The 25,465-nt window shown below is 34.9% G+C and overlaps 1 protein-coding gene across 1 annotated transcript in view; it reads left to right on the top strand.

Annotated features, from left to right (window-relative positions):
* Positions 1-17,012, top strand: part of LOC101246028 (ferredoxin-dependent glutamate synthase, chloroplastic) — a 41,119-nt gene extending 24,107 nt beyond the window's left edge. Inside the window, exons 21-33 of the mRNA XM_004234782.5 lie at positions 4-243; positions 352-450; positions 1,883-1,978; positions 2,125-2,322; positions 2,412-2,486; positions 8,051-8,179; positions 8,304-8,402; positions 9,033-9,175; positions 9,274-9,367; positions 10,386-10,624; positions 10,741-10,819; positions 15,629-15,712; positions 16,295-17,012. Coding sequence (XP_004234830.1) covers positions 4-243; positions 352-450; positions 1,883-1,978; positions 2,125-2,322; positions 2,412-2,486; positions 8,051-8,179; positions 8,304-8,402; positions 9,033-9,175; positions 9,274-9,367; positions 10,386-10,624; positions 10,741-10,819; positions 15,629-15,712; positions 16,295-16,474 — 1,755 coding nt within the window. The 3' untranslated portion in view covers positions 16,475-17,012. The remainder of the gene's footprint in view (positions 1-3; positions 244-351; positions 451-1,882; positions 1,979-2,124; positions 2,323-2,411; positions 2,487-8,050; positions 8,180-8,303; positions 8,403-9,032; positions 9,176-9,273; positions 9,368-10,385; positions 10,625-10,740; positions 10,820-15,628; positions 15,713-16,294) is intronic.
* The last annotated feature ends 8,453 nt before the right edge of the window (positions 17,013-25,465 follow it).

Raw genomic sequence — 25,465 nt, 5'->3', positions numbered from 1 at the left:
CAGGTTGCTTCTGGACGCTTTGGTGTCACTCCTACATTTCTAGCTAATGCCGACCAGTTAGAAATTAAAATTGCTCAAGGTGCAAAGCCAGGTGAAGGTGGCCAATTGCCTGGTAAAAAAGTTAGCGCTTACATTGCTAGACTAAGGAATTCAAAACCTGGAGTTCCTCTTATATCTCCACCACCACACCATGATATTTATTCTATCGAGGATCTTGCTCAGTTGATTTATGATCTTCATCAGGTGAAATGCGTGTTTTCTTCTTCTTTTCTATGGCGATTTTCATTCATGAGCTAACCCAGAAGCTAAGGTATCTGTAAAAAATAATATTCTGCTTTCATTCATGAGCAGGTCAACCCAAGAGCTAAGGTATCTGTAAAGCTTGTCGCTGAAGCTGGTATTGGTACTGTGGCTTCTGGGGTGGCAAAGGGAAATGCTGATATCATACAGGTAACCAAATAGTTGTGCCTGTAGCAATGCGTCCTTTGTGCTTTGTGCATCCTGAGAGAGAGACTGCGAGCTAGCTCAGCTATCAAACATTTTTCAGCTGGCTATTATGGTGGACCACTTGCAATTTCGTTTTCCTTTTTTTTTTTTAAAAAAAATGAAGTAATAATAGCTTATGAAGGAGGTGGAAGAATTCTCAGTATGTAAGTGGCAAAACTAGAGACCATTAATGTGTTTTTCTTCAAATAAGCGCTAGTCATCTATACTAAGTGGAACCTCATGTTTGCACCATAAATTAACTAGAAATAAATGGCAAGACCTTCATCTTCTAGTAATCATTTTTTATACCTTCAGATGCTTTCTTGTTCCTTTCCCTCCAAAATTAAATGACTTGAAGCTTTGTAGGAGTTGAAATTCAAATGACCATTACTTTATTTTTTTCCTGTTGGTAAATCCAAAACATCATTAAGGTGTAGTTCCAAATGTCCTATTCCCTATCAAAATGATACTTTGGATGTTACAGTTGGTTGTCTCACATCCTTTTTATGTAAAATTAAATTAGTTTTTGGCCTGGTACAATTATATAAAAATTATATTATCAATTTCTATAGATTGGAGGGATAGGTTGCTATCATCTTTTACATTCTTAATGTTAAGATATTTGAAAGCCTAAAACTAATTTACCTTTTGTGTCATTAGGTAGAAATGGAAACAAAGAATGATCCAATAATAGGTTCAAAATAGAATCGGAGCACCTCATTGACAATCACTTCTGCAATTATTACATATTATGTTGAGATACTAGTTGAAATATATCGATTTATTTCATGTACCTTTAATTTGTATCTAAGCAGCAGAATTGAATTAATGGTTTCTCCAATGATGTTGAATTTTTAGTTAACCTAAGTACAATCATTTGTATAGTCTTGGCAAGTTATACCTCATAGTTATTGTAGGGTTTAACAGATGGCCTCTTTTGTGATGTATCTGGTGTTAACTGTAGAACCTTTCTTGTTTGGAGTAGGACGATTGGGAGAGGAGAAGGTGATACCTTTGTGGAAGTTTTGGTACTAAAAGTGCTCAATCGTATTCATATATAGAGGTATAGATTTATATTATAGAGAAACAAACAAACTAGTAACCTGATCCCTTAGTTCTAGGAGATTTGAGAGTCAACCAATTATTTCAGCTGATGCAATTTCCTGAAATACTTGATTTAATGGCAGATCTGATTTTATCAGTTCAATTTAGATACTAGTCCTACAAATCATATCTGATCACAATTGATCATAATCATATAAAAATCAGCATTCCCACTCAAGTTGACATTTGTATATCTGTATGCCTAATTTGTTTACGAAAAATTCAAATTTTTGATGTTATTTTGAAAATCAAGCATAGTAAGCTAAGTCTTTTTGGCGGTTGTTATTTGCAGATATCAGGGCATGATGGGGGAACTGGAGCAAGCCCAGTAAGTTCAATTAAGCATGCTGGTGGCCCCTGGGAGCTTGGACTTACAGAGACACACCAGGTTATCTTTTTACTGTAGAAATGAGCATTTTCAGTGTCTATCTAGTAATTTTTCTTATTACATGGAAGGTCGTTACATTTAATACTTTCTTCGTTTTATGTATGATGTTCTTTTTCTGTTTTAATTCTTTGAATGGTTGTGTGCAGACACTCATTGAAAATGGGTTAAGAGAAAGGGTTGTTCTTAGAGTTGATGGTGGATTTAAAAGTGGTTTTGATGTCATGATGGCTGCAGCAATGGGTGCAGATGAGTATGGATTTGGTTCGGTAGCAATGATAGCCACGGGTTGTGTGATGGCTCGCATATGCCATACTAACAATTGTCCAGTTGGTGTTGCCAGTCAGGTAGCCTATGTCCCATTTTCAATCATCTTCATCATATTTATTGATAATCTTTGAATTTTTCTAACATTTTGGTTCTCAAAAACCGTTAGAGAGAGGAGTTACGAGCTCGGTTCCCAGGTGTTCCAGGAGACCTTGTTAACTACTTTTTGTATGTTGCTGAAGAGGTAACCTTATGATCATTTGTATTTCTATAGAAAATACACAGACTGTTCATTTCCTAGGTTTACTTTGCAGTATTCCATTGAGAAAATGTCATGGTTACATTGATCATTTACGTTAGAATTTGAACAAGAACAGGATCGTATATATTGTCTTACTTGAAAAGGATTGTAATCTAGTGTCTATAACTAGGGCTCAATATAATAATGTAGAAAACACAATTTAATACTCCTTCTGTCCCAATTTGATGAGTTACTTTCTTTTTTAGTCGGTGCCAAAAAGAATGACACATTTCTATACTAAGTAATAATTTAACTTTAAAATGTCCATTTTACCCTTAATGAAATGATTTATAGTCACACAAATATCTATAAATTACGTTAGACCACAAGTTCCAAAAGTCTTCTTTATTTCTTAAACTCCGTGCCGAGTCAAACTAACTCATATAAAATGGGACGGAGTGAGTAGTATTTTTCTCCTTTCTCACATGGTATTAGAGTATCGGTGAGAAAAACGTGAAAATACAGACAATGTGTCGTGCGTTAATTTTGGTGATTGTAACAGTTGTTTGCGTCATCTTCTTCTTTCCTTCAGTGTTCGCGAAAACCAACAGTGACATCAAGCTCGGAAAGCTCCAGTGACCAAACCCCAGAAAAACACTCCGGTAGAACTCCAATCACACTCGGCTTAAACCTCCGACACCTATGACACATGTGCCAGCGCACAAGGCTTGTTTCAACATTTTCTTTCGAGCCATTTTTTTTTCTGTTGAGGTAACCTAGGCCTTGCAAGCCTTTCTATCAATTTATTTTGGATTCCGATAACTGGAACCCTATTCTGGCACCACCAGTGGGCTTTTCCGCCGAGATCTGGAATTGCCGACAACCAGATCTATGTTTCTTGTGCTTACCAGTATATTATGATTATATCTCATTGAGGGTAGGATATGGGAGTAGAGGTAGTTTTGGCGGAAATATATGTTATGGAGATGCTTAGTTATAAGATAAGTTTCCAAGCATTTATAGGGTATCTTTTCAGAAGGAGGCGATATTCAAACAACTTTAGGGGGACACAAGGGGAAGAAACGCTGTGGAATTTGAGGTTCAGAAGGGATTTCCAGGATGGGGAGGGGAGTGAATTTAAAAATTTACTAGCTTTACACCATCAACATTGTGAGCCTTTAAAAGATACAATACAATGAGATAGAAACTGGGGAATAATTGCTTGTTTTCTATAATGAGATGTTTTTGGTGAGGGCAGAGGAAACTTTTTCTGTTATGTGTAAAGTCGATTTGGATTCCTAAGGTGCTGAGGAAGGTGTGCTTTTTCACATGGTTATCTGGTAGAGAGGTGATTTGATTGTGGAAATCCATAGAAAGTCTGTTCAGCTGGTATTATATATGCAAAGAGGCAGGCGAAGATGTTACCATCTTCTACTACACTGCAGCCTGGCCAAGAGATTATGGTGAGATATGATCAGTTGGTTTGGTATGTCTTGGGTGATGCCAAGGTCCTGTGAAGGACATGTTGGTTGCTTTGGAAAGCTGGAAGAAGCTGGAGAAAGACCAGAACTTGGAATGCTGCACCTCAGGCTTTGATGTGGATCATTTGGAGAGAGAAATAGAAGTGCTTCTGAAGGGGCAGAAATGAGTTTTGGGCAGTAACACATGTAGTCCTGAATGTATAGAGGATTGAGTGCCTTTTGTTCAGAACCATATTCTTTTGTAGGTTCGTAACTGTTTGGTATACTTTTTTGTATACGGTCGATATTGGCCTTTTGATTTTTGAAATGAAATTATATACCTGATAAAAATGAAGACTACTTTTGTTGGAGGTTATGCATGAAGCACGTGCTCCCAGTGACACGAGGTGAAAGAGAGTAAGACATGTGGGGTAACAAAACCAGATGTGAACTTGATTCTTGATAGATAAGGTAGGAATACGATTAATGAGATAACATGATGTGAGAACTACATCAGCCAAAAATGCGATGGAACATGATTTGCGCATAGAAACCCAAATCGGTACCGGCTTTTAGCATTGATGTCTGAAAGTATTAAAACAACTCAGATGGATTTTTCGTATGGAAAATCCAAATCACCTAGGGTAGAAGTTACTCTACGAGGACCTGAAGCTCTTCCTTGTTATCAAGATGTCAAGGGAAATAAGAGGAAATATGGTTACCGAGTTAACCTGAGTCACACTTTAGAGTAGACATGTGACACCAACAAGGTACCATTTTCTGAAGTTATGATAAGCTGAGATGTCCAACTTGGTATGTAATAGATCGAGTGAATCAGTAGCAGGGATACTACGGAAGGAAGATAAGGTGTAAGTGATTTAAGATTTGGGATAAGTGATTAATGGATAAGAGATTAAAAATATCACCAGAAACCTAGAGAAAGTTAAGGACGCACATGGGCTAGCTTGACCTATTCCAGATGCCATGGTATGAGAACCATTGCGACTGCCGAAGAAATCTGGAGTAAGAAATGTAGAAAAAAGAGATTTATCACTAGAAACGTGACCGGATCCACTTAAATGAATGACTCAAATACAGGAAGAACAAGATTGAGGGCGCAAGTCACACTATTACTTGTTTGAACATTATAAGTTATCTCACGAGTTGTCTGCTTATGTGCTTTGAGTTGAAGCAACACAGTAAAATCCGACTAATAAACCAATAATCATCCGATTATTTGAAATATTGGAGTCCCTTTTGTTGCAACCATGGCTCAGAAATGACTTAATTTTGTCGCCAGAAAGTTTAAACTTGCTGTAAATGCTCAATTCTGGCCATAAGAATTCACAAAGTGATTTTGAGAACAATTACCTGCTTTGGTACGACAAATGTCGAAAACATTCCAAGATCAATGTTGTTACAATGAAGAAAAACAGGAAAATTGACTATACTTGCTGGAAGACATAGTTCCCACAGCTGAAATCCCCACAAAACATTGATAGGTCGAGTGAGAACAAGTAAGTGGCTACTACAGTGTTGAGAATTTGCAAAAAGAGCTGTTGGAAATGATAGTTCACTAGAAAAACTCATTGGACCTCGTCGGAACCATAGTTCATGGTCGGAAAATCCCTAAGAACCAAAGGAACAAGCCTTCTCTTTATCATAAATGGACACACGCTTTGGCACATGTCATAGACCGTACCAGATTTTTTTTCCTATTTAGCATGTGGAAGCGCATGAAGACACCTTTTTCGCATGGCTGGATGGGTTTTTGTTGTCGAAATATGCCCGACGTTGTGGTGGTGTCGGTTTATGCACAACACTCGTGAAAATAGGAGGCAATTGAAACAGGTTCGCAGTCGCTAGAAAGTTGCATGACGACGATCTTTCTTTCTTCTGGAAGTCCCAAGTTGTGAATTGATTATTCTCTTATCTGTGTGTAAACTCCGATTGATTATTCCTTATACTAATTCGGTCTTAGATAGTGAATATACAAGTTTTAAGATAGGAAGGAATATTCTACCTAATTACATCATCGATCTGATTAGATCTGGCTAATCCTTATCGATACACAATGCCATTTACAATGTTCATACAACTTTCTTAACAATTTCACTACTTACCCCCTCCATGCCATCCTGCTGACTTCACCCGTCTCTAAGCTGTCATTGTAGTTTCTCTAAGAACTACTCAATTTCAGTTATAAATGGTCCTTTTGAAGTAATATCTCGAATGATCTCTTTAATCTCTCATCCGGTAGTCAACCATTTTAACCTCTATGTTTGTTTACCAAATCTAAAACATGTGGATGTGTGATAGCTCAATGGATGGGATTCTCAAAACTTGAGTATGAACTAGTATAAATGTGGAAGCAAAACTAAGGAACAAATTAAGAAGACTAAAGAAAAATTAAAAGATATGAGAATTCAAATAAATAGTTCCAAGAAGATCCACAAACGCAAGTTTTTATGATTTAACAAGATCCAAATAACATCAAATTGGTTATTGGATGAACCAAACACCTTTACTTAAGAAACAAATCAACTTAGAATCATATCGTGACCGCTTCATGAGTAACATTAGACAACAATTAGTAATTGGTACTAGTTGTTTTCTAAATATACCAAGAAGTAACTAAAGATATCAAAGAAGTTATCTGCCTTGTATTATGAACTAGGTGGTCAAAAGATAATTCCCGAAGCAATCTGCCACCAAAGGTTCAGATGAACTCTCAATAATAATATTCTTTAAAATATATGTTTCAATGAAGGAACAATAAGGAAAAGGGGGCTGGGCTAAGATAATATTCAATAGGAAAGAAATACCTAGGGTCATAGAAGGCGGTTGTCCATACATAGTCCAATGCAGTCAACATAGAAATATAACTTTTTAATATAGAGTCTAGAAATTAGGTTAAATAAATCCTAATTTTGGGCTGCTGTATTTTCTCCCTTTTGGGGAAGATTTGGGCTCCATCCACCTCCTTTAGAACTTCAATTTGGCCCTCCAAATAAATGTATGACTAAGTCAAAAAATCTCCTTTGGTTGGAGATTGTGTTCCATCATAGCACACTTTTAATTGCTCATTGAGTTTGTCTTGAAATTTCCTTGTTTTAGATCTTGTCATGCGTCTTCTTGAAGCTTCCAAAGTTTCATCCATGTCTTTTAATGACGTTGAACTGCCATGGATGCTACCAATGTGCGTCCTACAAAGTTGTTTCTTTAGTCCAGTATCCTTCCAGGATAATCGTATATTTTCTCTATATTTCTAACGGCTACCCCATTTGCCCTGTGAACGTATTCGTTCCCTTCATGATCCACTATAGCACACTTACCCTGTAAAAGAGTATTACCTCACCCGGAAACATATACTGTTCACTAATTTCATATTAGGCATTTATTACACTTCTCACCATAAGGAGTACTCCTGCCGAGTGAATCTCCACACTTACTTCTCAGTATTTCTGCATTGAGATTAGAGAATGTCCGTGTACATAGTTCCCCTTCATGTGTAGGAAGTCTTTATCTTGTTTTGTCTACCACATGCCACCAAAAACTTCTTTACACCCTCATTTCCTTCGTAAAAGAAGTCTCTCATATTTTCTCCGAATTTCTTGCAATCCGAAAGAATATAAATAAAGACATATATGTGGATAGTTTGTACTTGTAGACTTCAACTATGTAATTTCCCCTCCTAATAATATGTCCCTATCACTTGCTCAACCTCATCTTCAATCTCTCTCACAAGAGATCCTTATCTTAGATATTCTTCCTGAGAAACAACCCCCCCAGATATGCTGCTGATAGTAGCCAACAAACATTGTTTTTCATGATACAGTTTCAGAGTAAAGATTAAACACACATATATAAGTGATATGAGGATGATCAATTGTGTGTGGATTGCAGTTCTCAAGTTCCTTATGTGGAACTGGAAGAACAAATATGTATATTCAATGGTCACTTCACAAAAAAATTGCAAGCAAGAATTTGATGATCTAATTATTTGTCATGTTTTTATTTCATTTACTGCAAATTTTAAATTTGATCTGATCAGCATGTCCTCCTTTGTTTTTCTGCTTAATTTATTTTTCCACTATCTTTGACCAGGTGAGAGGCATGTTGGCTCAACTAGGCTATGAGAAACTGGATGACATAATTGGGCGCACAGATATACTTAGACCTCGAGATATATCATTAATGAAAACTCGGCATCTTGATCTTAGTTACATCCTTTCTGTAAGTATTTTCAAAAACAGTTGATCTATCGGTCAATTGATCAAGTTACTTGTAGTTGTTTGTATATTACTTTCTTCCTATTTTATTTGACAAGAAGAATCAAGACATTTCATTATGATTTTAGAATGTTGGGTTGCCTGAATGGAGCAGCAGTATGATAAGGAATCAGGAAGTTCATAGTAATGGTCCTGTTCTTGATGATGTTTTGCTTGCAGATCCAAAGGTAAGATCACTTAAAAAATTTCATTGCATGAATCAAAATATCCAATGAATCATGTTAAGGAAATGAACGTTAAGCCTTAACTCAATCCCACGAGCTAGCTCATAGATGTGAATTTCCCTAGGTCATATAAGTAGACAACAACCCATACCCTCACCCTATATGGGACTCTTAACAGCCACAGGGCTGCACACTCAGGGCTGCATAATTAAAGTTTCAACAACATAACATAGGGCCCGACATTGGGTAATCCAAGTACAGGGATGGGTCTGGATACCATGTGATGATGTGAAGAAAATGAACCCAAGGCCTAACTCAACCCTAAATGGTAGCAAATGATGTGAGAATTATCCAAAGCCATATCAGGAGACAGCATTCCATAGTGATAACTGATTCTTGTCATACATGTTTTACTCCTGTCCTATTCAGAGAAATTTTTCTTCGATGGAAAGTGGTTAAAAGGAATAACAAAAAAAGAATGTTGGAAAGTCTCTGGCACAGAGAGAGAAGTGTCTCCCATTTCCGTGTTTGTAATACATGTTTATTTGGTGCCTTGTTGAAATGAAAAATCCATTAAATTCCCATGTTGTTGAGGAAATTACAAGGAACCTATGGAAAAGTATTAATGTGCAGATATCTGATGCAATTGAGAATGAAAAGGTGGTCAACAAGACAGTTGAAATATATAATATTGACCGTGCTGTATGTGGTCGCATTGCGGGTGCCGTGGCTAAGAAATATGGTGATACTGGTTTTGCCGGACAGCTGAACATAACGTAAGATTATCTTTTGTGATTTGTCTTTTGTATTTGCAATTATTATATTTAGAGTCCTAGATCAGCATGAACAAGTCAACTCTTTCTCCACTATGCAGATTTACCGGGAGTGCTGGCCAATCTTTTGCTTGTTTTCTGACACCTGGAATGAACATCAGACTTATTGGAGAAGCTAATGACTATGTAGGAAAGGTTTGTTGGACAACCTATATCTTATCCATATGCTCCATGTGGATATGAAACTCTGTTATGGTTCCCTAACTGGGCATTGGTAATTGGTGTAGTTTATTTCTGGATCACATGCTGCATGTGATTTCTCTGATGTGCAAACTGCGAAGTAATATTGCCAGGCTGGGTAGAGCTTACTATATGAAGTTTATGAATATAATAGGTTTTAGGCTTGTATGGAACTTCTATTATTATTCTTATTATTATAATTATTATTATTATTATAATTAGATTAGTGTTTGTGAATCTCGCTAACACCAACAAAAATATATACAAGAGGAACAGTTTTTTTCTTAAAAAAAATAGCAATTGACGCTAAAATAAATGTTAAATCTATCTCAATGATAAAATAATAGTACAGGAACTTTGTGAAGAAGTTATTTTAAAAGATGAACCTCATTCTTTGGTATTTTTAATTCTTTTATTTATTTAATTAATTTTATAAACATAATTTAAGATTTTGTATAAAGGAGAAATATTAGTTTTTGAAAGTCTTAAATGTAAGGACATATGGTGCAATTAAAGAAAGATTTAGGAACTAAAATTTTAGTCAAAAGTATTAAATGATAAGAGTTCTTATTTATTACAAATAAGTAAAGATTTAATAGCTTTAACTTTGATTAACTTCAAAGTCCTGAATATTAGGATAACAATTAAATGACAATGATTTGATGAAATAAGCAAATGACAATTTTGTCTATTGTTGTGTCTTTTAATGAATGGCACAAAAGCTTAATCAACATTTCTTGACCATGCTTTTAAAGTTATTATTATTATTATTATTGTTGTTGTTGTTGTTGTTATTATTATATATTTTAAACATATTTTTCAATTCTATCTTATTTGTCATGATAATATGATATGAGTTTAAATGAGAAATCAGGATTCATTTAGTTTGACCCCAACTATTTTGGGATTGAGAAGTAGTTTACTTGAATAATTCATCCATACTAAATGATGTTACTGAATGAAATTTCAAAAGGGCATGGCTGGAGGAGAGTTGGTTGTAACTCCCGTTGAAAATACTGGATTTGTTCCAGAGGATGCTACCATAGTAGGGAACACCTGCTTATATGGAGCAACAGGTGGTCAAGTATTTGTCAGAGGTAAAGCAGGAGAGCGTTTTGCTGTGAGGAATTCTCTTGCTCAAGCTGTTGTAGAAGGCACTGGGGACCACTGTTGTGAGTACATGACAGGAGGATGTGTTGTTGTGCTTGGAAAGTAAGTATTACTTCTTGTTCATGCTCTACTCATTGTCATAAGAGATTTGAAGGTACAATTTGGACAGTGCAGAATTCGGGACATGGATTTGAGCTATGTTTTCTTGTTTACAACAGGGTTGGTAGAAATGTAGCTGCTGGTATGACTGGAGGTTTGGCATACATTCTAGATGAGGACGAAACATTTGTACCTAAGGTGAGATTTGAGTCACCTTTATGAATATTTGCTCGTCTATCACAACACTGATGTATTCGAGTGCCTTTTAGATTTGTTACAAAGTTTATGAATCTGTATCCTACATAGGTCATTTTAGACTCTCAAAATAATCATATTAAATTGCAGAGTTTCCTTAAAATTCGTGCAAAAGAGAAGACCAAGATGATCTCAGTTTGTCGAGAACTGATATAGAAGATTAATGCATATTTATTTGAAACTTTTATTATTTATACAATGGTGTCTATGATTGATAAGGATTACCTTGGGGGTTCAAGAATTGAATAACAAACTTAAAGGAAACTGCGGAAGCTTAAAAAAAAAATAAAGAGAGAAATTCAACAACAATAACAACAATACCCAATGAAATCCCAAAAGTGACGTTTGCGGAGGGTAAAATGTACACATACCTTACCACTACCTCATGGAGGAAGATAGATTGTTTTCGAAGTCCCTCGACTCTAGTGCAACAAATCTCAGTATAAAAAAGGAAACAATAAAGAGAATACGCAAATAACAAGGAAGCAGTGCAAAAGTCTACCAGAGAGGAGCCAAAACAATAATAAAATCATGTGATAGTCAAAACTCCATAAAAAAAATACTAGGATAGATTATTTAAAACAATAATAAAAAATGAAAATAAATAAATAAACAAGAACTACAGTACTACAACTAGTACCATCGCAAACCCTAGCCACCCTAAGACAACACTACACTACCTACTGATCTTCTATCCTAATATGTTTCCTCTACACCATCCTATCTAGGGTCATATCCTTGGTAGCCTTAATCTGCATCATATTCTATCTTATCACCTCTCCCAATACTTTTTCGGCCTACCTTTGGCTCTGTATGTACTCTTCATAACCAACCTCTCGCACCTTCTCACTGGTGTGTCTATCATTTTCCCTTCACACGTCCAAACATGTCAGTCTTGCTTCTATCATCTAGTCCATCATAGAGGCCTGTCCCACCTTATTCCCGATCCTCATTTTTGATCTTATCGTTCCTAGTATGATCACTCATCCAACTCAACATTCTCATCTCTGCAACATGCATCTAACATGCATCTTCTGTACATGGGAGTTCTTGAATGGCCAATGCTCAATCCCATACAACAATGTCGGTCAAACCACCACACTATAGAACACACCCTTGAGTTCCGATGGTACCTTCTTATCACACGAGACTCCAGAGGCAACCTTTCGCGTCATCCATGCCGCACCAATACAATGTGTGATAGCATCGTTGATATCCCCACTCCCTTGAATTATAACCCAAAATACTTGAATCTCTCTCTCTTGCGGATATTTTGTGTCAAACCTCACTTCTATGCCTACCTCAAAAACAAAAATTCAAGAATAGAATTTAAGAATTTCACCAAAGATCCTAAGAATCTTGAATGGGACCTAGTAGTTACAATTCATTGGGTAAACTAATTACTTCAGCTAGAGAAACAACTCAAGAACTTGGATTAAGTGATCTTGACTTCAATTTTAAGAAAGTTGAGGCAGTAAGTTGCTTCAGGCGATTTCTTTCTTAGATGACATAATTGAAACCAAATATATCAACTAAAGGAAATTTTGTTATCTCCTAAAGGGATGTTCTGTAACTTCATTGGCGCCATGCGTGATTTTATAGCTTTAGAAGTATATGGTCGTGTTAGAAACCCCTATATATATATACATATATATATATATATATATACATACATATATATATATATACATATATATATATATATATATATATATATATTATAAGGGGAGGTTTGTTATAGAGGCTATAATGTTAGGTAACTCTGTCCACCAAGCTTGAACAGATGGAAGAAATCATCTAGTGATTTTGTCTCGGGGTTTGAACCTTCAGACATGTGTTGTTTAACTCACTTCATTGACTATTAGGCCACACCCTTGGGTAAGGATAAAAAGACACATTTATGAATTGAATGATTCTGATTGTTAATGAAGGAGTAGCTGATGTTTCTTTTAGAAGAAGAGTATTTAGGTCAAATAAAAGGGATTTTAGTCCTTTAAACTTTTTAATTTTGGAGTTTTCAATTTTTACATCAATTTCACTTGAAAAAAAAATTCAAAGTTATGAGTGATAAACCAGTATCACGTGAAATACTCAAAAGAGTTTCACCTTAAATTCTCAATTTAAAGTAAAAATTGAAGCAATTGACAAAATTATAAAAATAACATCAATTTGTGAAAAATGGAATATTATATATATATCTTAGATATATATAATGTGCGTAAAATCTAATGAAATTAAATGATTTAGAAAAGGAATTGGATTAGCTTGAAGCAAAGAAGAGGGGTGGGGGGTGCAAATCCAGGAGGAAGAAGTGCTTGAGGCTTGAAGATTTACGACCAAACGTACCAAAGCAACTGCTAATATGTAACCAAGACACTAAAAATAACAACTTGGCCGCCATAATGAATTCAGCCGCCACAACATATAACCTACTCATGGTTTCATAACATTAGTGTTTAGTTGACAATGTCATGAGTAGAAGAGTCTAGTTTACAATTCGAACCAAGTATAAGAGTCTCTCAGGTCATCCCGCCTAAATAAAAGCACATGGAATGTATGTATATCTGAAAATCTATACATTTTTGTGTTTTTGAAAAGAGAGAATTGGAAGAAGGCAAACATGGCTAGGGCATTGATTAAATTTTTCAAATATCTTTGGCAATGCTCCATCAAAGTATTTTTTTGGTATAATCTCAAAATTTTGTCAACCAAGATAAGCAATGATTAGTTCCTTTCCAAACAAGTGGATTTTCTTCAAAATCGGGTCTGATAGTTTGTGGTGACTATTCAAAGCAACAATATTTACCTCTATATGTAGCCTTTTTATATGTATATATTAATAAATGGGATATTTAGTTACATAAAATAAACAAGGCATATATGGAATTTAACTTTTATGCTTGGGGTTCTCATTTTTAATATAATATAAGATAGACGGACGGACATATTTTACTATATTTTAATTGTCTTCTCTAACCAATAGTAAAAAAACCCTCCAGAAAATGGATTTTTATTTTGTACTACTTTAAAATCTTGGGAGAAAAAAATGTGTTGTTTTAATGGAAATGAAGGGGTGATAAGGATGGAGGAACTTGCAGCAGTAATCCAATCTTTAAATGAACATCCAATTCTAAGATGCTTGCAGAAACATGGTACTTTTTGGGTTTGTGTTTTTTACAACGGATAATTGGGTCTTTGGGTTGGGTCTAAGAATATGTGGACCAATAAGATAGTCACATGATCAATTAATGGAATTTTACACAAACCTGATAGTGTTAAGAGCGAATAGATCCTATCCCTACTCTTTTCCAAATAACAAAAAATCCTTAAATTTGGTGGAATCCGGATACATCCAAAAACGTCCCAAACATCGTATCCCGATATCGGATCATCCCTCGACGTCCCGATAAATTGCGTCTCAGTTTCGGATACATCACTCAATGTCCTGATACATCGCGTAAAATGATGTATCCGACCGATATATCATGTTAAGTGATGTATCCGACAATAGGAGAGAGTAGGAATTTTTGTAATTTTTAAATTGTAGGAAATTTTAGAGAATATGGTAAAAAAAGGTGTATATTTAGGTCATTTTCCTTTGATTAATTAATCCTGGTCACCAATTTCATGTAATTGTTCCACTAAGAAAGGGACAATTGTAGACCTAAGAAAATGTTGTGGCATTTCTGATCTAATAGATGGAGAAGTGTTATTTTTGATACAAGTCCAACATCCTCAGGAATAGGAAAAGAAATAAATCGCAACTACCCAGGGAAACATTTAAATGTGCCCATTATATTCCATACTAGGAAAGTATGACTAAGTCTCCTAAAACCATGGGAAGTAAGGTTGCCTAAATTGAAGGAAAAACTCCTACTTTGTGGGTAGTTTTAAGAGCCTTTACCCCGTACTTGCCGCGAAGGTGGCCTTCTTTGTGGGATGATTTAGGCCTTCTTTGGTTGGTGGTCGGCCCTCAATCTATATCCTCTTTGACTTCAGTTTGGCCCATAAAATAATTGTAACACTTGCCAATCATCTCCTTGAGTCTTGAGATCCTCTTCCACAATTAGCATCTTCTTTATTTCTCACTAAAAGCCAAACCACCCTTTTTTGCAATTCCTTAGCTTGAAATCTTGTGAATGACCTTCTTGGTTTGTCCGTAGATTCATCCTAGTCCTTGGTTCAATCAGTCACAGCTTACTCATACCTCAATTTTTCCATTGGGTATTTATTATCTTTCAGTCGCACATGGTATTCCTGCACATCAATATTTAGATAAATGACGAAATCGCCGTGTGTATTTTCATTTCTTCAGAATTTAAACTTTGGTCTCTGATGATTCTTGTTCCACTTCATTGATTGGTAGAATACTTCTAGAATTCAAACTCTATAGTAGATCTATAAATTAGAAGTCTGCAACAAAATATCTGATGTTTGGCAGTCACCAAAGCTGCAGACATTCTTGCCCCACTAGAGTAGGATTTGAAAAGAAAAACTTTCTCTTCGTAGACCATGTGAAGTAAGCAGGCATTATTGCCTTGTTATGAAAGATTGAAAAGTACCAAAATCTCTTGGCAGACCATGTGGTGATTTCATAGCAATGACATTTACTCTCCAATTTGAATCATAAACTCATATGTAGCTTTTTATATGACTAAGCTTTACCAACATGCATTAGCAAATTTGATTTGATTTCTTGAAACTGTGTGTTCTTCTTTGCACATTTTCTGATACTTTCACCATTTTGTAAAGGTAAACAAGGAGATTGTTAAGATCCAAAGAGTGGTTGCTCCGGTGGGTCAAACACAGCTAAAGAACCTAATTGAAGCTCATGTGGTAAGTACTTCTGTATTTTGTATGTGGCTGCATATGGGCACACAGACATGCTAGATTAATGATACAGCTCATTGGGGCATAATTACATGTTTTAAGAATTTGCCATTTATCTGCCCACAATCCAATTTGATTAGCTCCTGTCAAACTTTTTCTAGTATATTTCCATCTATAATTTAATGTGTGTGTGTGTTTGGGGCGGGGGGACTTTTATCTTTCTTTATCCTATGATTAATTAATGGGTTTTGGCCATAAGTTCACCACATGGCTTTAGTCAGTAATACAGTCAATTGATGGTGTGTCTGCTTTGCATGAATGGTATCCACCTCATTTTTCTTGGGATTGTACAAGTAGTCGACCGGATTCACTGTTTACTTCTCGTAATTGATATACACAAGTTATACAATGATTATACAGGCTATGTACATATTAGATATGAAGTTCACGTTATGCATTCACTCACTATTTTTAGTTTACACAGTTGGGTGAGGCCATTTAGATTAGTTCTTCATTTTTGTTCTCGACTTCTTGAACGTGTGGTTGAGGTGTACTATGTTCTAATATTAGCGTATTCATTCTTTCTAGGAAAAAACTGGCAGCACAAAAGGCTCTGTTATCCTCAAAGACTGGGACAAATATTTGCCACTCTTTTGGCAATTGGTTCCACCCAGTGAAGAAGACACCCCTGAGGCCAGTGCTGAATATGAGCAACTAGCTTCTGGGCAGGAGGTCACTTTGCAATCTGCAGAAATGCCATTAAAATAAATTTAAATACCAATTATATGCACACAGGCACAACCATGACCACGGTCTAATGAGAAGACAGTTCGTACAGGAAATTCATTTTGAATTTTTAGAATCAGATTGTCTGCAAAAGAAAACAGTGAAATCTGAGAGAGAAATACTTAAGGATGCAAGCTTACCTTTATCAAAGAAGGGACACATATCTTTCGTGGTGCTTCAGCAGTTGTACAGTGATGATGGAGAAATTGTAAATTCTTGATTAATTATGGCATAGTCGTGCCTTTGCCAAGATTGCTTCACTGAAGAACTTGGAAGTTCACACAATGTTAATGCTTCTACTAGTCCTGGCCATTAAATCTCTTTTGGTTTTTGCGTTCCATTGGGCTTTCATTCTCATGTCTAATAAGTTGTAGTAACTTATATTGTGACTTTGACTCTGATTCAAAAATGTGTAAATTAGAACAGCAAAGATTTGCTTGTTCGGAATATATCGATATATAGCAGTGCAAAATGCTTCTTTGATTTAAGCGTGAAATAATAAAAGTGGAAATTTCACAAACCAAGGTAAACTCAACTTTTCTTTTAATATTAGGTAAATCTAGCGACACTTACTCTCCCTTTCTTAGGTGCTTCTCACCTCTATGGCTCGCTTCTCTCGTTCTACTTTATTCTCTATATTTGTGTATCTTTGCTTCTCTCATCCCCCTCTATTTGTGTATTTGTGTATCTCTCCTTCTCGTGACCCTCTGTGCATTTGTGTATTTGTCTACCTCTCGTTCTCTCGTCCGTCGCCCTTTGAGAATTTGGCATTTTCTCGTTCCTCTCCATTTCTAAATGTGTACTAGGCACATGTAGAATCCGCATCATAGATGAATATTGTTTTACAAGTTAGCAAAACCTCCTAAGCATATATACTAGTTTTTTTTATACGTGTGTTGCATGTTATTACCAATTCATTTGAATAATAAGTTTAGCCCGAAAAATATTGCAATTCTTTTGTTAAATGAAAAATTTTGTTAGTTAAATGCAACAATGTATATATTTGTTTTAATTTGATGATGCTCAATCATGTAATTTATCGCATTTCAGGAATATTATCTTATAAATGATATTTGTTATGTATTCTTCTTGTCATCTAACCAGATGTGTTTTGAACATGTATTTCACGTTAAATTGTTTAGATGTCATTTGAACATGTGAAGAGAACAATTACGATAATTGAGAAAAGTTTTCTTTTTTTACCGGTAAAATAAAAATTAAAGTTAAAAGAATATAGTGTATTTGTGAAATCATATATATAATCAACTGTTAATCTTACACCTGTTTAGAAATTGAAAAAAAAACTAAGACTAATGTTTTTATACATATTATTGATGTTTTGGGATTCTTATAGTTTCTATTATATAATAATTGGGATCATGGAGAAAAAAAAATGACAAAATAAAAAAGACAAAGGAAAAAAAATCGAATCTTACTTATTTTCAGGTAAGATTTACTTAGCTCGCTCCTTGCTCGCCGAGCGGCATACCAATAAAAAGAAAAGCGTTATCGGATTGGAATCGATGACTTAAGCCTCTTTCTTAACGGCCTTTAAAGACCGGCCATTATCGGACTCTTCTTATGCTTTTTTTTTCACCGGGTTTGGATCGAGGATAGCAGATAAGTTCATATATTTGTAAATGATTTTAAATTTTGTATAATTTACATAAATTTCATAGTGTAAAGAGTAAATTGCATTTTATCCCTATTTTTTAATTACAATAATCTCTTAAAATTTGTACCTTATAGATAAATCAAAGAGTACCTCAGATACATTATAACATAAAACAAATACATAATATGCAGATCAGATACATTAAGAACTAGCTCGGATATATTATACACTAGCTTGAATATAGTATAAAATAAATTGGATACATTAAATATTGGCTTAGATACATTAATATGTAGTTCGGATACATTAAATACATTAATAGAGAAATAAGGATTTTAGAGATTTTTGAAATAAAAAGGGATATTGAAAATAAGGAAAATATAAGACGTGTACTTCAGTAATTTTTTCATTAAATTAAATTTATTCAACCAACCATGATTTGTTAAAAGAAAAATAATAAATAAGCAAAATAAAAGGTCTAATGTTCATATAGTAATAACTATTTTAAAACAAACTTCATGACAATCTAAATCGCATAAGTAACATTGATAAATAAAGTCATTCTTTTGTCTTGAGCATCAAAAACAAATCAAGACCATTCTCTAAATTTTGGTAAAAGATATTACAAGTTTTTATCTAAAATATAAGAGAAATTGTTAACACAAACAAATAAATTTAGACTACATCTTGTTAACTTTATATATTAGAGCATTACATACTAATTAATATATTAAGCACAAAATTAATATTATATCAGCAAAATTATTTTCCTAAAGTATTCGATGTTATGAAATATACCTTCCGAGGATAGACAATTTACTTCATTAGAATAGTGGTACCTCATATTTCGCTAAAGCTCGAACTCACTCAACCGTAAAAAATCAGACAAAAAAAATGCAAGAAGAAGAAGATAAAAAAAATGTTGAAAAATCAAACGAAACCCCTCTATTTATAGTCAACAAAGGATAGTACAAGCGATTTTTATGTCTTATCTGAAAAGTATTGACCTTTACTAGAAGACACAACCCTTTGAACTCATGACTTGGTTTATTATTTTGCATACGATCGATCACTTATGCCCTGGAAAAAGAGACATAGTTGAGCGTTTATAAAAAATGGCGTCATTATTGGGGATTTGTTAACGATTGTCTTTTGTTCGTTCCTAGATTTGCATTGTTATGCATTTTGTGTTATTGTTATTTTGTGTTGTTGCTTGCAAAAGGGGGTAAAATGGACCAAACAGGTGACAACGAAAGTGTTGATGGTGTGGGCTTTGCAAATGAATTTACCACTGAAAAAACACCCATGGATTTAGGTGTAGCCTAAGCAATTCACCAATCAACAGAGGTACATGATGTCGTATATCAAGTGACAAGTCGGATGCTTCATTTGCTACAAATGAGAGGTTATTCAAACGCAAAGAAGTGGAAGACGCAAACTAACTCTTCAGAAATTTTGTGGAAGTTTGTCTCCATTTCAAGATGTGAAACATAAACCAAAATTCAGTTCGACTAAGGTTGTTTCCTTTCTCATTGACCAGAGAGGCTACCACATGTCTTGGACAGTTACATTGAGGATCAATTACCACTTGAGAGAAATTAAAGACTAATTTTCTCGATAGAATTTATCCTTCCTCTGAGATGTTGAAATTGAGGGATGAGATAAACAATTATGAACAAATCTCGACAGAAATTATACACGATGTGTGACTGAGTTTCAAGAAGAAGTTAACATAATGTCTAAACCATAGGCTATCGGATCAAGTTTTACTCCAAATTTTCTACTATGTGAATCAAGGAGTAGTAAACAACTTGACTGGAGGTTCTTTCATGAACCTTACCTACCTTCAAGATACCATCTCTCTTAACAAAGTGACAAAAACTAATGTAGCATGGCATAATTAAGATAGGGTTAAAGGCGCTAGAGCTATTGCCTCAACAATGACAAATGATATGAGAAAGAAAGAGGAGGAACGAGATTAACAAATAACCAAGATGAGACTAATTATGCTTTGTTTGATGAGGATGTTAGATTTTTGGAAAAAAATCAAGGTTTGGGATCTTGACTAGGATATCAAGTGATAAATCAAAGTTCTTAGCGTCCTCGAAAAGATAATCAAGGTTGAAGAGATAGATATGGTCAATGGAGAGACCACGAAGACAATTGTGCAATCAAGATAGAGTTAGAGGAGATGATGGGTATAACCATCGAAGTTTGAATCCATATGTACCTTCCAAAAAATCTAATCCTCCTCAAAACCAAGAAAAAAGAAGTGTGAGTGATCAAGTGGTTCTTAAATTGAAGAGATGTTGAACTGAGTTCTAAAAAGAGTTGAGTCTACGGACAACGGGGTCAAGGAACTCAAGAAAGATGTTTTGAATTTGACTCAAACTGTTAGCTCTCACTTTGCTTCAATCAAACACTTAGAGACACAAATGAACCATTTATCATCTCAAATGAATCCTACCGCCAAAGGCATACTCCGAAGTGACACCCCACTAAACCGAAAGAATGATATTCATTGCATGGAAATAGTCACAAGGATTGGTAAAGTTCATGAAGGAACCAATGTAATGTCAAAGGAAATTTCTAGAAAAGAAGTTGACATGAGGTAAAGCCTAGTGTATCTATTTGTGCTCTGACCGATGAAGAGTTGTCCAAGGAGGAAAAAGTGAATGTTTGTGAAGAAAGGGGTGTTGATCCTTGATTAATGTATCACTTCATCCAATACTAATTGTCAACAATTGTTAGTCAGTAATATAACTCAATCAAGAGTTGGGTTGGAATCCCATAGGGAGTGGTTGGAGAATTAGTAGCCACGTGTAAATCAGTTCAAGTTAATCATGACTAAAGACATTTACGAGTAACGACATCACAAATTAAAAGGGTGACACAAGTGTCAGTTATCAAAAGGGTTTTTTCACTCAATTATCAACTAAAATAGAAAATACACGAAAACACAAGTATGGACATGCGATTCTTCGGATGTGATACGATTATGGGATAAGACAAACAACCGGGTAATTAAAATTAGTGGAAAACAACTGCATATTAGTAGATAAGCTAGACTTTAGTGGGATGAACTCTCTCTTGAGTAGTTTACCTCGAATCAAATCAGTTTCTCTCGAACACCAATAAGCAACAATTAAGCACAACCTTCACCTTAGTCTATTCACTCTCTCGAGCTGAATGTGTGGAAAGGGTTTAGGATTCACTCTCTCTCGTTGAACCCATGCAACTACAACCCATTAAATTCAACCACAAATACTGCACGAAATCACTTTTACATGACAATAAACTATCAATTAGCAATACCCAACAGTTATATCAACCCATAGTCACACTATAACAATTGGAGTTTTATCTAGACATAGTAAAATGCAAGGAATCGATACCAACTGGTGTTTCCATTAACTGGGTATTATTGATATTGTCTTTACACAAGTTTACAATGAAGAATCTTGAACATCCACTTCCAATTTCTTGAAAATTTTCAAATATTCCAAAAGCTTAAGACAATGTTGACATCTAGGTGAATTACTCTCTATCTGATTTCTCAATTTTTAGATAGTAAACTAAGAATTTAAAATTTTATTTATAGTTTTCGAAAAAGTTTGTTACACTCGGCATCCACCCTTCGTCATTTGTATCATCATTTCGCCTTTTCCTTCAACATCCTTGAGGTTCTGTTACTTTGGGCGATAAAACACTGTATCGCGGAACAGTTTAGCAACTCACCAATTACTCCTTTCGATCGCTTAAATGATTTTCTCCTGCAAGAATTAGCACATTGGAATATAAGGTAGGACCAAGGCCATTCAATGACTTGCCTAATAGGTTAGGTGATCCTCATGTCCTCTTTTTTTCATTCTTTAAGCTGCCTTATTCCTTTTTGCCCCTTAGTGTTCATTATTTGTTCTTCATTTCAAATCCTTGAAATCAAGAATTTATATCAATTATAGGGACAAAATATGCATTTGAAGACACTAAATTTATTAAAACAAAACCCTAAATGAGTCCAAATCATGGACTGGTCAATCCTCCTAGAGTTTCCCTCTCCTTATCCTCAAAAGGTTATGAAGAAGAAAGATGATGATCTTTTCAAGAAGTTTGTAGTTATCTTAAAAAAGTTCCATGAATACTCAATTTATTTATGCTCAATTGCACATATCAAGGTACTAAATAATTATGAAAAATTTGCTCTAAAAGAAGAGGGTGGTTAACGTGAACACACTTGAAATGTCTCAGCTTTTCAACACTGTTTGGCAAATTAATTTGCCACAAAGAAAGAAGATTTGAGAGCTTTTACCAATCAGTGCACCATTGGGGTGCCGAAAATTGATAAGGCCTTAATGTGACTTAGGGGTAAGTATCAACTTGATGTTTTTTTTCATGATTTTTAAAACATTGGGTCTATGGAATCTCAAACTCAATCCTATGAAATTATTGATGGCGGGTTTCTCTATGCGAAACTGGTTACTATATTATTTGACGTATTAATCAAAGGCTCGCCGATGGATTTTGTGGTGTTAGACTGTGATGTTGAGTTGTAGGTACCTGTCATTATGGGCCGACCATACCCGCTAAAGAAAAAGAAATTGTTAATGTGGAGCTTGGAGAGCTCCAATTTATAGTTGGTCATGAATTAGTAAAGATGAAGGTTGGCATGACTATAAAGACACATGCTGAGTGCAGGGTAGTATCCGTGGAATACTATGTGCATGAGCTGATGAAACATCCACGAGAAAGGAAATTGCCACCAACACTAAGCTAGCTTGAGGTACTTGCATCGTGACGCGATTTTAAATCAAGAGCTTCTTGGAGGCAAATGAACTATTTTTCTTTATGTCTTTTTACAATAGTTGTTGTTTGATGTGTTTTTATGGTTTGTGGAAACATGCTAAGCAATAGTAATGAAAGATTGAGAGTACAGACCATCGAGGCTAGACAGGTGAAACAATGGTTGCATGGTATACATCATCAATTAAACGCAGGTTCTCATCAGATATTCGAGAAAAACACTCTTTAGAATATGTGCTTGAACGATGAACAACCAATTGACTATTGTTCAACGTATTTGAAGCGCTAGTCTAACACAATACACTAACACTAATTCACAAGATTTGCTCTATGAATGGCATCGCGCTGAATGTGATTGGCTTGTCGCCTATCACAGTCAACTTTGATAAAGAATTTTTTTTTTTGACTGTTGAAAACTCAAAGGACCTTATTTTGACCACATTTCCCCCCAAAAGTACTAAAACCTTCACGTCTTTCCTTGTATATTTCCCTTAACCTCCATTCGCACATTCATCCACCTACATAAATCCTTCTTATCTCAACTGCTAAATCTCCCATGCACATCTCTCTTTTCCCTATATACACTCAATCCTTCTTTCCCCAAATTAGTAAACTTACTTTGAAAATCTAAAAATTTTAATTTTTGAATGTGTTCTTGAGTTCAAAGTTGAAGACCCACCATTGGAGTTCTTGATATATTACTTCACGATCTACAAATCTGGTATGTTACTCTATTTCCTAACTTTAAGTTTCATAATTTGATAATATGGTAATGATTTCATTCTTTAGTTAAGTCTTACTCCAGAATCCACTTGCTTGAACTTTAAATTTGTGTCTTGAAAAGAAATTTTACTGTGTAAAGTTGTGAGATCTGAAGTAAATGTGCTTAAATATGATGTTTATCATGTAAAATAGGCCTTTGTTTGCTTAAAATCCCTATTTTCGGGTGAAGTTTGAGTAACCCACTGTGTTTATTTAGTACACGAAATTGTTCTACAATGAAATGTTGATGTCATTCATAAGGGAAAATTTGTCATTATCTAAATATGTAATTTTGGGGCTAAAATTTGTGAATGAGTGCTATTACTTTGTGTTTATGATATGATGTCAGTGATTTTAATCTTGTGGTGACGATGATATTGTGAATAAGAGTTTGTAAAAGTCCTAAGTTACCTATTTGTGTGCTGGATAATTTTCAATGATATACAAATCGACGTTCTTCTTAATATAAATCACTGAAAATTGTATATGAATGGCTTGTGAATCCTTTGGGGAAGTCTGAGTATCTATTGGAGTTGCATTATGAATTCATATGTTGAATTTGGACCAATTTTGGTCATGGCACCAACTGGGAAACACTTGCGCTTCGCAATGGCTAGCCAGTATTTCGAAGGTGCAATGTTGTTCAGGAGAGGAACTTCACTGCTTCTTAAACCTTGGACTATAAATTCACTTGCAAACTTTAGTTTTCAATTGGTGAAATACCAATTAACAGTGTTATGCTCAAATGGTTGTCAATTTTCTGATTGAAGATGGCGCTTGTATTGGAGGTTTACAATCTCGTGTATGCGAAAATGTACGTCTCACTTTGAGTTTCATTGTTGACTTCTTTTTACACTCTTATTACTTTTCTATCGTAAATTATTGTAGGTTTATTTCCCTTTTTCATTATAGAAAATATCAAATAGATACTTTTGCTTGGATTTGTCTCCCAATTGTCTTGTAACGTAATAACTTTATCTAGTACACAACCATCTCAACAAACTGATCAATCTACTCATAAATTGCGGCTTGGGATACTTGGCATGGAAGTACACTATTAACATGTCTAGAAAAAATATAAAATCATAAAGGAAGAGATTTTAGATGTGACTCATTCAAGAGGGAGTTTTCCAACATATTGATTTAGAGTTAGATATTACGTTATTAGAGAAATATTCTCAACTCTCTAGATCCATATTTTCCTGAAATAGTATGGAAATTTCATATTTCATATCTAGAAGGTTGAATCAACAAGCAAAGCAAGATGACCCTAACACTCACATAAGTGTGAAATCAATAAGAGCAAAGGAAGTTGATGTCACACCCAAGTCGTTCTTTATCTACTGGTTTTCGGGAAAAGTATCAACACATATCAGTAGCTAAGATTATTGCAACAGGCTCCCTGATATGGACATAGACTAAAGGCCAAATTCACCGCCAAGACTTAAAACCTAAAGCACAAGTACGGTTTGACTTCGGGAAGAATCATGGTACCTTCAAAGGATGCTCTTCACATAATGAATAAGTAAAACCTGATAGAATTTGATAAATTGAGTTCATAAACATAGGACAAAGTCAATGCAATATTCTGAAAATTAGATCATGCTTAAATTATACATCATTTCATAACTATGTGGGAGATATTGTTAACCTACATAAACCATGAATAATATGACATAAAGATAGTGTACTACTTCCACACTGAAAAGAGAATGTCTTAATCAGCAAAGTAAGGACCATAATTATAAGTTTATGTGGATCCACTAGCTATTTCCCAATTGGAACATCCTATCATA

The sequence above is a fragment of the Solanum lycopersicum genome, chromosome 3 (genome assembly GCF_036512215.1).
Source record: "Solanum lycopersicum chromosome 3, SLM_r2.1".
Lineage (NCBI taxonomy): Eukaryota > Viridiplantae > Streptophyta > Magnoliopsida > Solanales > Solanaceae > Solanum > Solanum lycopersicum.
The sequence above is the reverse complement of the archived record's forward strand: the minus strand, read 5'-3'. Positions and strand labels throughout refer to the sequence as shown.